Source organism: Histoplasma capsulatum, genomic scaffold (assembly GCF_000149585.1).
Source record: "Histoplasma capsulatum NAm1 scaffold_1 genomic scaffold, whole genome shotgun sequence".
In the NCBI taxonomy this organism is placed as follows: domain Eukaryota; kingdom Fungi; phylum Ascomycota; class Eurotiomycetes; order Onygenales; family Ajellomycetaceae; genus Histoplasma; species Histoplasma mississippiense.
The window spans coordinates 6,781,228-6,793,038 of NW_001813982.1; the positions used below are offsets into that span (position 1 = coordinate 6,781,228).

Consider the following 11,811-nt stretch of genomic DNA (forward strand, 5'->3'; position numbering starts at 1 on the left):
CCACTTGCCGTCGGTCGTTTAATGGCCATTGTCGACAGCATTCAACGAGCCATGGTGCAAGGCCGAGGGACGCAAATGACGAAATATCTGATGGCCTTGTTACTGCTGCGGCATCCTGGGCTGTTATAGGATCCGCATTCGTCGTCGCATTCCCATTGATTTCAATATTGCTATTTGCCTCTGTGCCCTTCTTTTTTATTCGTGAGATAGTAGGAAAGAGGGGTTGCTGTACTGGTACTGGTTGCGCTGTATCTGACGAGGATGGTGATTCTGATAATCGGCGTCGTTTGGCGGGTGGGGTTCGCTCCGGTATCTCGACTCCGTCGGATAATTCACCGCTAGCAGAAAAATTGGAATCTCCTGACTCCGAATCCAGTTCCGCTTCTAAATCTTTGGAAAGAGCCATTTTTTGCTCAGGTGCAGTTGATCTACGGTTGTTCGTGCCTTTTTTTTTTTTTTTTTTTTTTTTTTTTCCCTTGAGCATAAAAGACATTTTGCCGATTTTGAGTTGAAAGCGGTGACGGCATAAATAATCATGTGATATCAAAGTACTCCAAAGATCCACATACTTATCAGGAACAGAAAAACAAGGACTACTTCAACACAGTGTATTCAGCTTGGATCACAGCCAATCTAGGGACCTTGGTCCAAATTATATGAAAGAAAGACCCCACCAGCATACCAACAAGTCAATGAAGCTGTATTCCGTACAGCCTGTGCAATGTTGGGAGTACCAGAGAGCAAGCAAGGAAACAAACATCAAAAATAAGAGGTTGTGTGTATAGAGCTGGAGGCCCCAACGTAGCCCAATAAGAGCCCTGTAAAAGAAGAAAACCGGAAAGAAAAATGACACTCAAAAAAAAGGGTGAAAAAGAGTGGACTGAAATGCGTCAATACGTCCACCAAACACTCCAACCTTCACAACAAAATATTCTCTCAAAATCATGTACAATTTTTGCTTTCCAAATCACTCTGCTTCCCCGCGACCCCTTTTAGCCGCACGCGGCATATCAAAAAAAAAAAAATTCAAATACTGCATCCAATTGTATACATGTAGTATAGCATGCGCGCGGCCCGGGAGGCTGCCAATAACGAAAAAAGAAAAGATAGAAAAGAAAAAACACACACACAAGGCACTAATTTTCACCACGACTCCTCTGCCGCATGGAAGACCTGGAATGAAGCTCGAACGACTCACCCCTCTCCAGTTCATCCTCGACCGCAGAATCTGAAGACATAAATATCCCACCACCCTCTCCAGACGCTGGCGTAACCATTGCATCACTGTCTCCATAGCCGTGCGTTCCACCCACACTCTCCATGGTGAAGGGGCTGGCAGTAGGCGCATCGAGCGCGACAAGCTCGTCCTGTGTGAACCAGCGTGGAAGCAAAGACGTCCGAACAGGGATGAGAATGAGGATGAACACGGGGAACCCAATGGCCGCGATCGTTTGCGTTATGGCGAAGGTTGCGCCAAACCCGACAAGCTCAATGCCCACAAATGCCCAGATGGCCAGTTTCCGCTCGATGCGTTTCAGCGGATCGGACGCCGGCGTGAATTTCTTGTCTTGGGCTAGGAATTTTATCTTCTGCGTCATGCCATTGCTCAGGAGGGCTTGGACGCCCATGACGAAGAAGAGGCCTGCCATTACTCCCTGCGGGATGAGGTGAAGGACGGTAAGGAGCGGGCCGCTCATAGTACCTAGCGTGAGCAGACCTTGGGCTAGGTTGCTGAATCGTTGTTCAACGACGTGATCTATGACGCGAACCGATTTACCCTTATTCGTTTCGTCTTCGTCGGCGACCTGGCGGGTAACGCACAGTGCAGCGGTATGGAAAGGCGCCTGTGGGATCAAGCCGTTGGGGAACGGGATGCCAAGGATTCCGGCCACGCCTGTCGTTAAACCGAGAAGAAATATATCCCAGTGAAACCCAGCAGGTTTTCGGAGCGGAAACTCCGTCCCCTGAGTTATCAAGGATGAGACTATCTTATCGATTAGTATTATCTGTAAATGAGAAAATAGCAGTTGAGAAGGAAAGAGGAACAAAAAGAAAAGTATTGTTAAAACCATTATGATCAAAGTAAAATAGAATTGTCAAGAGTACGGCGAATGGTACCGCCAGGAAGATGTCCCGGACGTCCATATCCCTGAAATTAACAAGCCAGCTGCGGTCGAGAGTCGGAAAAAAAGCCTTGCTGGTGGGCAGCGTTTCAACAGGCACGTCTCTCATGCGGCCAATGTGTACAAATCCCGTGAAAAACACAATAGTAAGCGGAGTGCCGTAGTCCTCAACGAATTTTCGGATGTAACGCTGGAAAAGGTTGCTTTCCCCGACCGCACCACAGATATAAGCGCACATGAGCACAAGAAGGGACACCATGATAGAAAGGTAGGCAGAGGCTTCGCCAGATTTACCCCATTGACGTGTGAGGACCTGAATCCCCTTTTGTAGGTAGATAAAGGCTACGTAGAATCCGAAAATGTCGCAGGAGAAACGAGTGACATATGTCAGCGCGTTGCAGGAGTTGGTAACGGCGAGAATCCAATGCATGAGCATCGCCCATCTGGAACCATGTTAACATATGAATCTAGGCATGGCGCCAGATTCCGTGTAATTTTACGGGTCGTGCAGGCCTCACTCACATCCCAATCCAGCACATGAAACCCAAGTAGTTGACGCCTGTCGGGGACATGATATCGTAAACTGTATAGTTAAAGACAGTAATTGGGCCTATGACCAGGTGAGTTAGTTAGCATAACCTGGGAGCCACTTTCTCCGCTCACAATGATGTATCGGAATGAACCCAATACTTTACTAACCTGTTACTCCAACGATAACTAAAGGCTGGCCCGCAAGTAAAGAGAAAACCACAGCACCTAACACCGAGGCCAACAATACCTCGTTGACTCCGTAGCTCATGTTTGTTTTTTCAAACATGTCCAAGGAAAATGCAAGAGCGGGCAAGATGCTGCAGGTACAGTAAGTATTTCCATCGTTATGAACGACTTGTGTGCATGTTCTTTATAGGCTCTGCATTCGGTGATCTGCTCCATCTTTACTCCTCTGGTTGTTTTCGCCAGGCCGCTCTTTGAGCATACTCACGGAGGGGAAAAAAGTGCAACGTTTCTCTTTGGCATTGGAGGGAGGGGCAAAGCAGGGTTCGAGGGAACAAATTGATAAGAAAGGAAATATGAAAAAAAAAAAAAAAAAAAAAAAAAAAAAAAAAAAAATGAAAGAAAGAATATATTCTCTGGGTCATACTTGGCAAAATACATATATATCGTCGCTGGAACGACGCGATAATCCCACGCCTCTTTCCAGTCACTAGCATAGTACGGCACCCTCCTCTTTATATCGTCTATCATGCCCTGGAAAAAGTGAATATGCCACCACTTATCTCCGGAGCTTGAGGTCCCCCTGGTCCCCGTCGAACCCGAAGAATCTGCGCGTGTCAGATTCTGCGAATTACGGGTGCGCTCCGCCTCCTCTGCAGCTGCAGGCGCTGTGCTTCTCATTGAAGAACGGCGGGGATGCCCTCGCGAGAAATGGAGAGATGAGATGCTAGGGCTTTTCCGCGTCTTTTTCTGTTGGGTGCGCGATGGCGAGGGATGAGATGAGGAAGAAGAGTGGAAGTTGGGCCCAGTGGGCAAGCCGAAACTTCCGCGCGACGAGTGTGGTTGCTGTTGTAGCGAACTCATGCTGATTGATGATGGGTAGAGGAGAGGATAGGATAGATAGAAGGAATGAAAATACTAATGCGTTCTCTATATCGTCCCACAAGATATATTGTTAAATTAGTGAATGAGGTCGAATATATCATCATCGTCTGTCCAGCAATTGTTGGATTGCTAGATAGATGATGAAATGTTGAGACTAAATAGTTGCTAATTTCCTTGACTAGAGCTGATTATTAACCACCAACCAATCTGACCAGCAGGCTACACCGCCAAAAGCTGGGATCCCAGAGCACAAGTTTTACTGCGGAAACAACGTCTGACACTGGACCAGGGAGGGTCCTTATCATTTACTGCAAGTTACGGATTCTACACTCGGGTCAAATAATGAGGAGACAGAACGACTTCATTGCCCTACCACACTGTTCCATCTCAGCGCATCAGGTCAACATATGTACATACATATAAAGTACTGTACATACACTGCTCTGGTGTGCAAGGCAGGCTAGGAATCAATAATACTAATATATATACAAGATTACCGCACATGTACTAGTATGTACAGTGATTGACACCATGTATCAGTAAAAAGGTAGCTAAACCTATGCAAAATGTCAATTATTAGTCCACAAAAAAAATATTAGTTTGAAAAACAGAAAGCGAAGCTCCTAGTTATATGATATATAAAATACGCCTCTTAAGCTTCTCCTTGCATCCAAATATTCCCTTTTCTTATTTTTAATTTTACTTCTCTCCTTCCCTGCTGTCAGTCCACATAGTACATATTACCTGCCTGTATTTCTGAATTGGGGGGTAACTAAGAACAATTTTTGGTCAAAGGAAGCCTATAAAAACCGTTAATTAGGACTCAGGCGAGCAAGTTAGCATTCTCTTTTCCTTGGTGTTAGTAGCAGTAAAGTGTGTTGATAAAATATTTCTGGTTCGGTTTGATGGAGGACAAATTTACGCTGGAGGGGGAGGAGGTGGCAAGTCACTCGGAGGCTATCAATGCAAATTAAGTCAGTAATTTTCTAATTAAATATTCAAAACACAGAAACTGGATAACTTACAGGTGGTGGAGGTCCATCAGCTGGAGGTGGAGGTGGGGGTGGGGGTGGACTTCCGGCACCATACCCAGGGAACATGGCTCCCATCCCTGGAGGAGGTGGAGGTGGCACTGCATTGAGACCGGGAGGGGCTCCCATATTCTGATGGGGCGGGAAGGCTGAATAACCAGGGTACCCGTAGCCTGCATGTCCTGTCGAAGCTGCTGGAACAGGGGGTGGCACTGGAGCCGGTGCGTGGTGATGTTGCTGCTGCTGTTGCTGCCAGGGAGGTGGCCCGCCCGATGCGGTGTGTCCATCAGGTCCACCGGCTCCGCTATACCCACTGCTGCCGTGAGATCCATATCCATAGCCATTTCCCCCTCGACTTTCTCGGCCACCACGGTCGCCACCATGATCACCACGATCGTTACGGGCTGCCCAGGGGGGTGGTGCTCCTTGCTCGCGAGGATAATCATCACGAGGTGGCCGGTCCTCCCTTGGTCGTTGCCAAGGGGCAGGTCCACCGGTCGGACCCCGCTCCCATGGTTTCAATGGACGATCGCCTGCAGGATAATTGTCATTTTGTTCATAGCTCCCACGACCAGCCTCGATGCGACGCTGAGGTTTGCTATCATCGCTTGGCGGTGCACCCCCAAGTTCTTGCATGAGTTGCTATAAATCATCATGTTAGTAGTATTTTCTGACGAAGTATCAGGTGGTGGAAACTTACCTCCATCTCACGGTCAACAGCATCGCCACCATCACGACGCACGGGAGGACCATGATTGCGCCAATCAGTTCCTCTCTGGCGATCCGGACAATCCTTGGCCATGTGTCCGGGCATTTCCGCAAACGCGACAAATAATGCTAGCGGTGAAGTTACGTTGCTCGGGACAATCGTATTTACGATGGCCCAATTTGACCGCCTAATTATATATCATTAGCTGTGTGTTTCCATTTATTCCTAGGGAGGTAGGGTTAAAAACTCACAGTTTTGGCAAGCTTGGTTCTCGTCATCTCTGAGCGTTCCGTTAAGGGCCGCCAGCTCTCGCAACTGGTTTCGTTTGAGCTCATTTTGGCCTTCGGGAATCGATGCAGCCTATTTTCAATCTGTAAGGAAAACGTATATAAAAATACAACTAAAATGGGAGAGGAAAAGAATCAATCGATCAGATGGGGGATAACACGTACAGTTTCGATAACATTGTGAATCAACTTCTTCGCTTTGTTAACCTTTTCTTCGGTATCTGCCATGATTAGACAGTGAAGATCTTCTTCCTGGTTACTAGTGTGAGCCGCGTCAGATCGACCTTTGCCCTCTTTGACGGAGCCTTTGCCCCGAATGGCAATTTTTGCACCAGACTCTGTTTCCATTTTCTTGAGGGTGTTGCCACGAGGTCCGATAAGTAAGCCAACTTTGACAAGAGGGAGTGGTAGCCTATGTGTTAGTCTTTGAAGATTTCATAAATATAGGAAGTCATGGTGAATTGTGCATTAGTAAGTAGGAGGTTAGTGGCAAAAACAAAGGAAATATTCAAGATAAAGTAAAAAAGAAAAAGAAAAAGAGAAGAAAAGAAATAGGAAACAGAGAAAAGAAACGACTCGAGGGCTCGCTCGAGTTCATTTTTTGAGAATAAAGAAAGATCAGGAAATAGATTGTTAAGGACACGAAGGTTAGGAGTTAGAGGGTTAGTAATCATACTGAAGTTAATCTCTGGATAGTCGTTCACGGGCACATAGACTTTCTCCTGTGTTTTAGTCGGACGTCTGTAGTCCGACGGAGGATGATAGTTAGGGATGACCTTCACGGCCTTTTCTATAAGCTTATGGCGTTCGTCTTCCAGGCGTTTCCGGTAGCGGTACTCCCTGGTATTCACACGCCTACCGAAGTTATCGTATTGCGGAGCGGGAGAAGGGGACCTATACAACGGTTTTAAAAGAATCTGTTAGAAAAATTGCTTTTTCGGCCTAATTCTAAGAGTAGGGGAACATGGTAATTTTTTTACGCACCTGTCTCCGTCCGCGGGAACAACGTCATTAATTCTAAGTTTCTGGCTGATTTCCTCGATGCGTAGGTGAAGAGTATATGCCTCAAGCTGCTCATTCGTCATGTTCGCCATGATCAAGGTTGGCAGGCCCATGAGGCCAGCGGCTTTGTTTTCCTCTGCATCCCCCCATCGGTTGCGCTTCTTGCGCTTCTTAACCCCGTCAACGGGGGGTTCAGCTGTTAAAGGAACAAAAGAGTTAGATTCTTCGCATATGGTATATATATATAACATATATTGAAGGGTGCGCTGAACTTACCTCGGACAGGACTCCGTCCACGTTTGAATCCAGCATCTGGGGTTGACACTGAAGCGGAGTCCTCGCTTTTATTGTCTTCATCACCGCCAAACCTGCGGCGACTGCCAAGCGGGATGTTGTTAGATCCTGTGATTCCCTGGTTACGCCACGACATGATTCTTTGTGCAAGACTGATGATATCGAGTTAATCAGGTCAGTTAGCTGAATGAGGTCAGTTGTAAGATGGATGTCAGATGGAAGTGGCAACACGCGAAAATAGCTGGGCAGACTAATTTTTATATCACGTGATGTTCTGCGACTACCTAGGTAGGTACTGATTTCCCTAAAGAGAGGTACCACACTAGAAAGGAAGCTCCCACAAACCAATACACATTTACCTGTAACATAAATAAAATAGCATATAGCCGGAAATATCCACACCATATGCCCAGAGGTTATCTTCGTTCTTCGTAGCAGGGGTTCAGATCCAGATAATCGCGTTTTTGTTTCCAGGAAGATATAAAAGAAAGTATAAGTAGGTTGAGTAGGTGAAAGTATATAAAAATTTCAAACAACCATACAAAAATATATAATTTATCCCGTTTCAAATTCGTACATTGTAAAGAGAAAAAAAGAATAAATACAAAACATATGTAATAAATCGAGGAAGGGGGAAGCGGGGCTGTTCTCCACTTCCTCTTCTCGAAATACAAAAACAAGAAGAATAAACGCAAGCGAGCAAATAACAAAGGATAAAAAGTGCTTTTCGCGAGCACATATTTGTCGTATGAACACATTGAGGCCGGGTTTTAACCGTGTTGGTGTGTTCCCGTCCGTTTGAAAGACGGAGTAAATACAACGATTGTGGGGGGTTATTGAATTTTCACAAATTGCGCAGAGAGCTGGTTGAGAGTAGGATTGAAGTGTGAGAAGGAGGGAGGTAATAATTATAGACATGAGAAGTGCCAACTCTCTGGATCTCTTATTCCTTTCGGAAAAGAGTGTTAAGGGAAATGGCCAAGAGCAAGCGAAGGTGCAGGTAAGGAATCAGCGCGAGCTGTACACAAAAAAAGCGCAAGGAGTTACAAAGAAGAAAAAGAAAAGGTGGAGGGAGGGAGAGAAAGCTGCTACCACGAGAAACTTTCCTCCAAGAAATCAATATGGCTTCCGGATTTCCTCGTACGGCATACTCGTCGGACATCATCGCTCAAGCTACCCGTGCCGCACACAAGTACACCCATAGCCCCTACTTGGTTTTCTATTTCGGCATCGACAAGTGTTGGAATATTCGGTTTGCCAGGGAACATCTGCACGGTTGAGCTGGGGCTGTGAATCTCGCGTGTGTTGCGTGGTCGAGTGATGAAAAGCAAGATTCGAAGAACATCGCGGCGCCCTTCCATAGACAAGATGCTGTTCATCCATGGGCGGATCCATTCAAGGTGCTCTGGTGATTGGATGATCCACACTAAGGTAACCCTTCGAGCAGAAACTGTGCCCGCTGCATAGCCTCCAACAAGATAACGGACAAAGGACACATGGTGTGTGATGCCAACACCAGCCGCGAACAACATAACCGTCCCGTACGAGTCTAGGGAGTGGTCAACTCCATACGGACCCTCCACCATTGCCTTGAGCGAGATACGACCGTCCCTGGTTGCGCTGGCCTTTTCGAATAAAGAGTTTGTGAATCCAGTTCTTCGACGGATAACCAAAGAGATGCTTGTCTTCTGTGCACTGAGAACATCCTGGCGAGACCTGACAAGGCCCTTCTCGTCGGTAAGATCATCTACTGCCTCGCTCCACGCAGCAGTGAAAGGATGAGACATCCAGAAACCAACAGATGGCACATAGAGATAAAGGTGCTGCCCGGGCTTGAATTTCCATGGCCGTACGAGTTTCAACGTGATGCGGAGTGCCTCTCCAGGTAGAACTTCAACATCAGCAGTTGTGCTTGTTTTCTTACCGATGTTCCGGTACAGGAGGAGAGCAAGACGGGTGAAACGCTGCAACATGTTAACGAGATGAACATTTAGGAGACATATGAGAAACGGATGTCAACATGACAGTCCAACTTACTTCGGCTACCCAGAGGGCGATGGCTGCATAGAGATATTTCCGCGCAGCCTTTGACTTCAAGTGCACACACAAAAAACCCAAAGCTGCGGCCACAAATAAGATGTGGAGATGCAGGAAGGTCTCATAGAACGCATGTCGAATCGCAGAAGGTGAGTGCAGTGCTAGTAGCAGGAAAGCAACCATCGCCTAGTTATTGTTAGATTTTATGTTGTATTTCCTTAGGTATAATATCTATCCCATTGTACTCACAATTAGACCAGTCATGATGAATTGGCCTTTGAAAGATTCTGTAACAGCGTCCCAGCCCCCTATTGCAACTGTTAGTGGCAAGTTATGGTACGTTGTTAAGGAGCTGAGGGGTCCAACTTGTATGAACTTTGTTTATCATCCACGCAATGACGTGGGTCAGAGCCTCCAAAACCACGATCCGCGCAAACCAACGGTGTAGAAGATTCCATGTATCGAAAGACACGTTGAGCAGTTTGATGAAAGGGTTATTTCTTCCCCCCATGACAACGAGTGGAATCAAATTAACCACGGCCAGGGTGCCCGAGCGGTTTCTGATGACACCAAGAACAGTCGTTTCGGCTGATGAATATGGGATGTCGATAGAGCAGAGGGTTGCGTTCATAGCAATGATCCCCAAAAGGAGGAAAGTTTGGAATCGGGTAGGAAGAGTTCCAACGTTGACGGCAGCAGAAAGACGGAATTCTCGGTTATGTCGTGTTCGAAATAGAGGAGCATAGACGACAGATTTCTTCAGCCAGGCCCAGTAAGGATCTTCTGATACGAAATACCGTTGCGAATCATTGGTGAGGGTCGTGAGCCGACGTATATGGTTCGAAAATCGAATGGAATTGTGCCAGATTAGGAAGAACGCGAGAATGCATCCCCCAACTAAGAGGCATAGACGCCCAAGCCTGTCATCGAGGAGCTCAGAGGCAGAAGGGCTATCGCCATGTGTGTCCTTTCCACCGCCTGTTCTTTTCTCATGCGCTGCAGCGACTGTGCCAAAACCTGATAGAAGGATATGTGCGGATTTCATTATGGGTTTTTTGCTTTTCGCGAGCTCCCTCGAAAACTTCGCGAAAAAATGTTGTTGAAGTGAAGGAGAGAAACAAACCAGGCCAAGCTGGTTTTTTGGGTTCAATGTTTGTAGACCAGCCACAGAGCGATAAACCCCCCCCCCAAAAAAAGAAGAAAAAAGCGCCGAGAGAATGGACAAAGATGGAACGATTGATATATATTTAAAGGAGTATTTCAAACGAATGATTATGTGGCATGGAGACGTACTATGTATATCAGGGGAATCATAGATAAGACGGTGTGTTTTGGGAATAGAAGGAACCATCTGGTGAATACGCTGCCAAGAAGAAGTACGTTTGGAAGCTTTCAAGGGGCTTGGGTAGGGCAGTAAGTGTGCAACTATGAATGGAACAGTGCACAGATCTCGCACCTGTCGATCGGAGAGAAACTGAACGCCTCGTCACCTGTGGCGTCGAGCACTTATGATTAGCAAGGAATTGAATCGTACTGCTTAACGAAAATATGAGTGCCGTTAGGGAGGGTGGAATGATCTTCCTCGGGCAACTGGCAGATGGATGTGTCTTGTTTAGATTCCCAGGAACTTGGGTGTCCGTGTGGTTTTTGTTTTCTAGTTAGAATACCTCAGGGCACGGACGGGATGGAATGCGGAGGGAGGAGACGCAGAGCTTGTTTATCCTGAGCCAGCAGAAACAGGAACTGTGGTCCCGCTGAAACAACCAGCGAAGCGGGATCCTTGTGTGTCTGGAGAGAATGACGGGGACAGCAATGGCTGTGGGACAGAGGGGCCAGACAATCGGTGCGAGGCTGCAAGAGAAGGAAGAAACTAAAGATCGAATCACAATAATGAATGGCTATTCCTGCAATGCAGCCGCACAAGAGGAGAAGTTGAACACACACAGAGAGAGAGAGAAAGCGAGAGAAAGAGAGGGATATGACTCTTAGAGCGCCAGCACAACCGAGAAGGATTGCTGGCTGCGTGGAGAAGGATCCATCACCCAATTTCTTAGCTGGCGTGGTGGAGGTTTGGAAAAACCTTGGAGTCTGCCATTGTCGAGGGGCGAGGGGGTTGAGCCTGTTGTCGACAGAGCCTCGAACCCGCTCGGATCGCGGCCTGCCGAGAGGCTTGCGCTTGCGGATAGCCCGATACACAGTACGCAGTACGCCAGCAGTACAGCCAGCCATTCGTACAGCATGGACTCCACCTTCTTTTGTTCGCCCGGTTGTGGTGTGACCTTCTCACCTCGTAAATTATTCGTAAATTATTCGTAAATGAGCCGTATTCTAGCTCTTGTCTTGCGCAACTCCCCGCATGCTGGATCCTCAAGGGACAAGCTTGTCCATCCTTGGTGGTTCCTCGCAAAAAAAAAAAAAAAAAAAGCTCTACGCCGTAATGCTGTCACCCCTTCTGATCTCAGTTGAGGAACCGCGGATCTCACTTTTGACCAGTGCTAATCGTCAGAGTCGACTGCTCTGGCAAATGAAGACATATGAAGAATACGCAGCGAACAACATCCTTTGGTGGAAAACTAAACGCTCCAGCGCTTAGAGCCATTGCCTAGTGCCTGCTAGTTCATGACCTGGGGCGAGCCGGCCGTGCGTCAGAAACGAATTGAGCCAGTCCTGAAATGGACCGTTGTGTCGAAAGTTTTGCCCGTGGGAACGGGTTTCCGGCTTTCAGCTGC

General features: G+C 47.2%; 4 protein-coding genes across 4 annotated transcripts in view; all 4 read right to left on the reverse strand.

Moving 5' to 3' along the window:
• HCAG_01922 (conserved hypothetical protein) overlaps positions 1-406 on the reverse strand; it is a gene marked incomplete at both ends in the record, with an annotated part of 1,720 nt that extends 1,314 nt beyond the window's left edge. The window contains 2 exons of the mRNA XM_001544825.1: positions 5-170; positions 258-406. Of these exons, the coding sequence (XP_001544875.1) occupies positions 5-170; positions 258-406 (315 nt within the window). The remainder of the gene's footprint in view (positions 1-4; positions 171-257) is intronic.
• Positions 407-1,136: 730 nt separating this feature from the next.
• On the reverse strand, positions 1,137-3,518 carry HCAG_01923 (predicted protein; the record flags this gene model as incomplete). The annotated part of the gene is made up of 5 exons (XM_001544826.1): positions 1,137-1,964; positions 2,119-2,566; positions 2,646-2,733; positions 2,823-2,971; positions 3,265-3,518. 5 exons carry the CDS (start codon positions 3,516-3,518, stop codon positions 1,137-1,139), a joined length of 1,767 nt encoding a protein of 588 aa, XP_001544876.1.
• A 1,122-nt stretch (positions 3,519-4,640) lies between these two features.
• Positions 4,641-7,181, reverse strand: HCAG_01924 (hypothetical protein; the record flags this gene model as incomplete). The annotated part of the gene is made up of 8 exons (XM_001544827.1): positions 4,641-4,679; positions 4,748-5,395; positions 5,454-5,590; positions 5,714-5,822; positions 5,915-6,138; positions 6,426-6,643; positions 6,734-6,947; positions 7,028-7,181. 8 exons carry the CDS (start codon positions 7,179-7,181, stop codon positions 4,641-4,643), a joined length of 1,743 nt encoding a protein of 580 aa, XP_001544877.1.
• A 952-nt stretch (positions 7,182-8,133) lies between these two features.
• On the reverse strand, positions 8,134-10,127 carry HCAG_01925 (conserved hypothetical protein; the record flags this gene model as incomplete). The annotated part of the gene is made up of 4 exons (XM_001544828.1): positions 8,134-9,009; positions 9,083-9,268; positions 9,332-9,390; positions 9,524-10,127. The coding sequence occupies 4 exons, from the start codon at positions 10,125-10,127 to the stop codon at positions 8,134-8,136; spliced, it is 1,725 nt and encodes a 574-aa protein (XP_001544878.1).
• Positions 10,128-11,811: the final 1,684 nt, after the last annotated feature.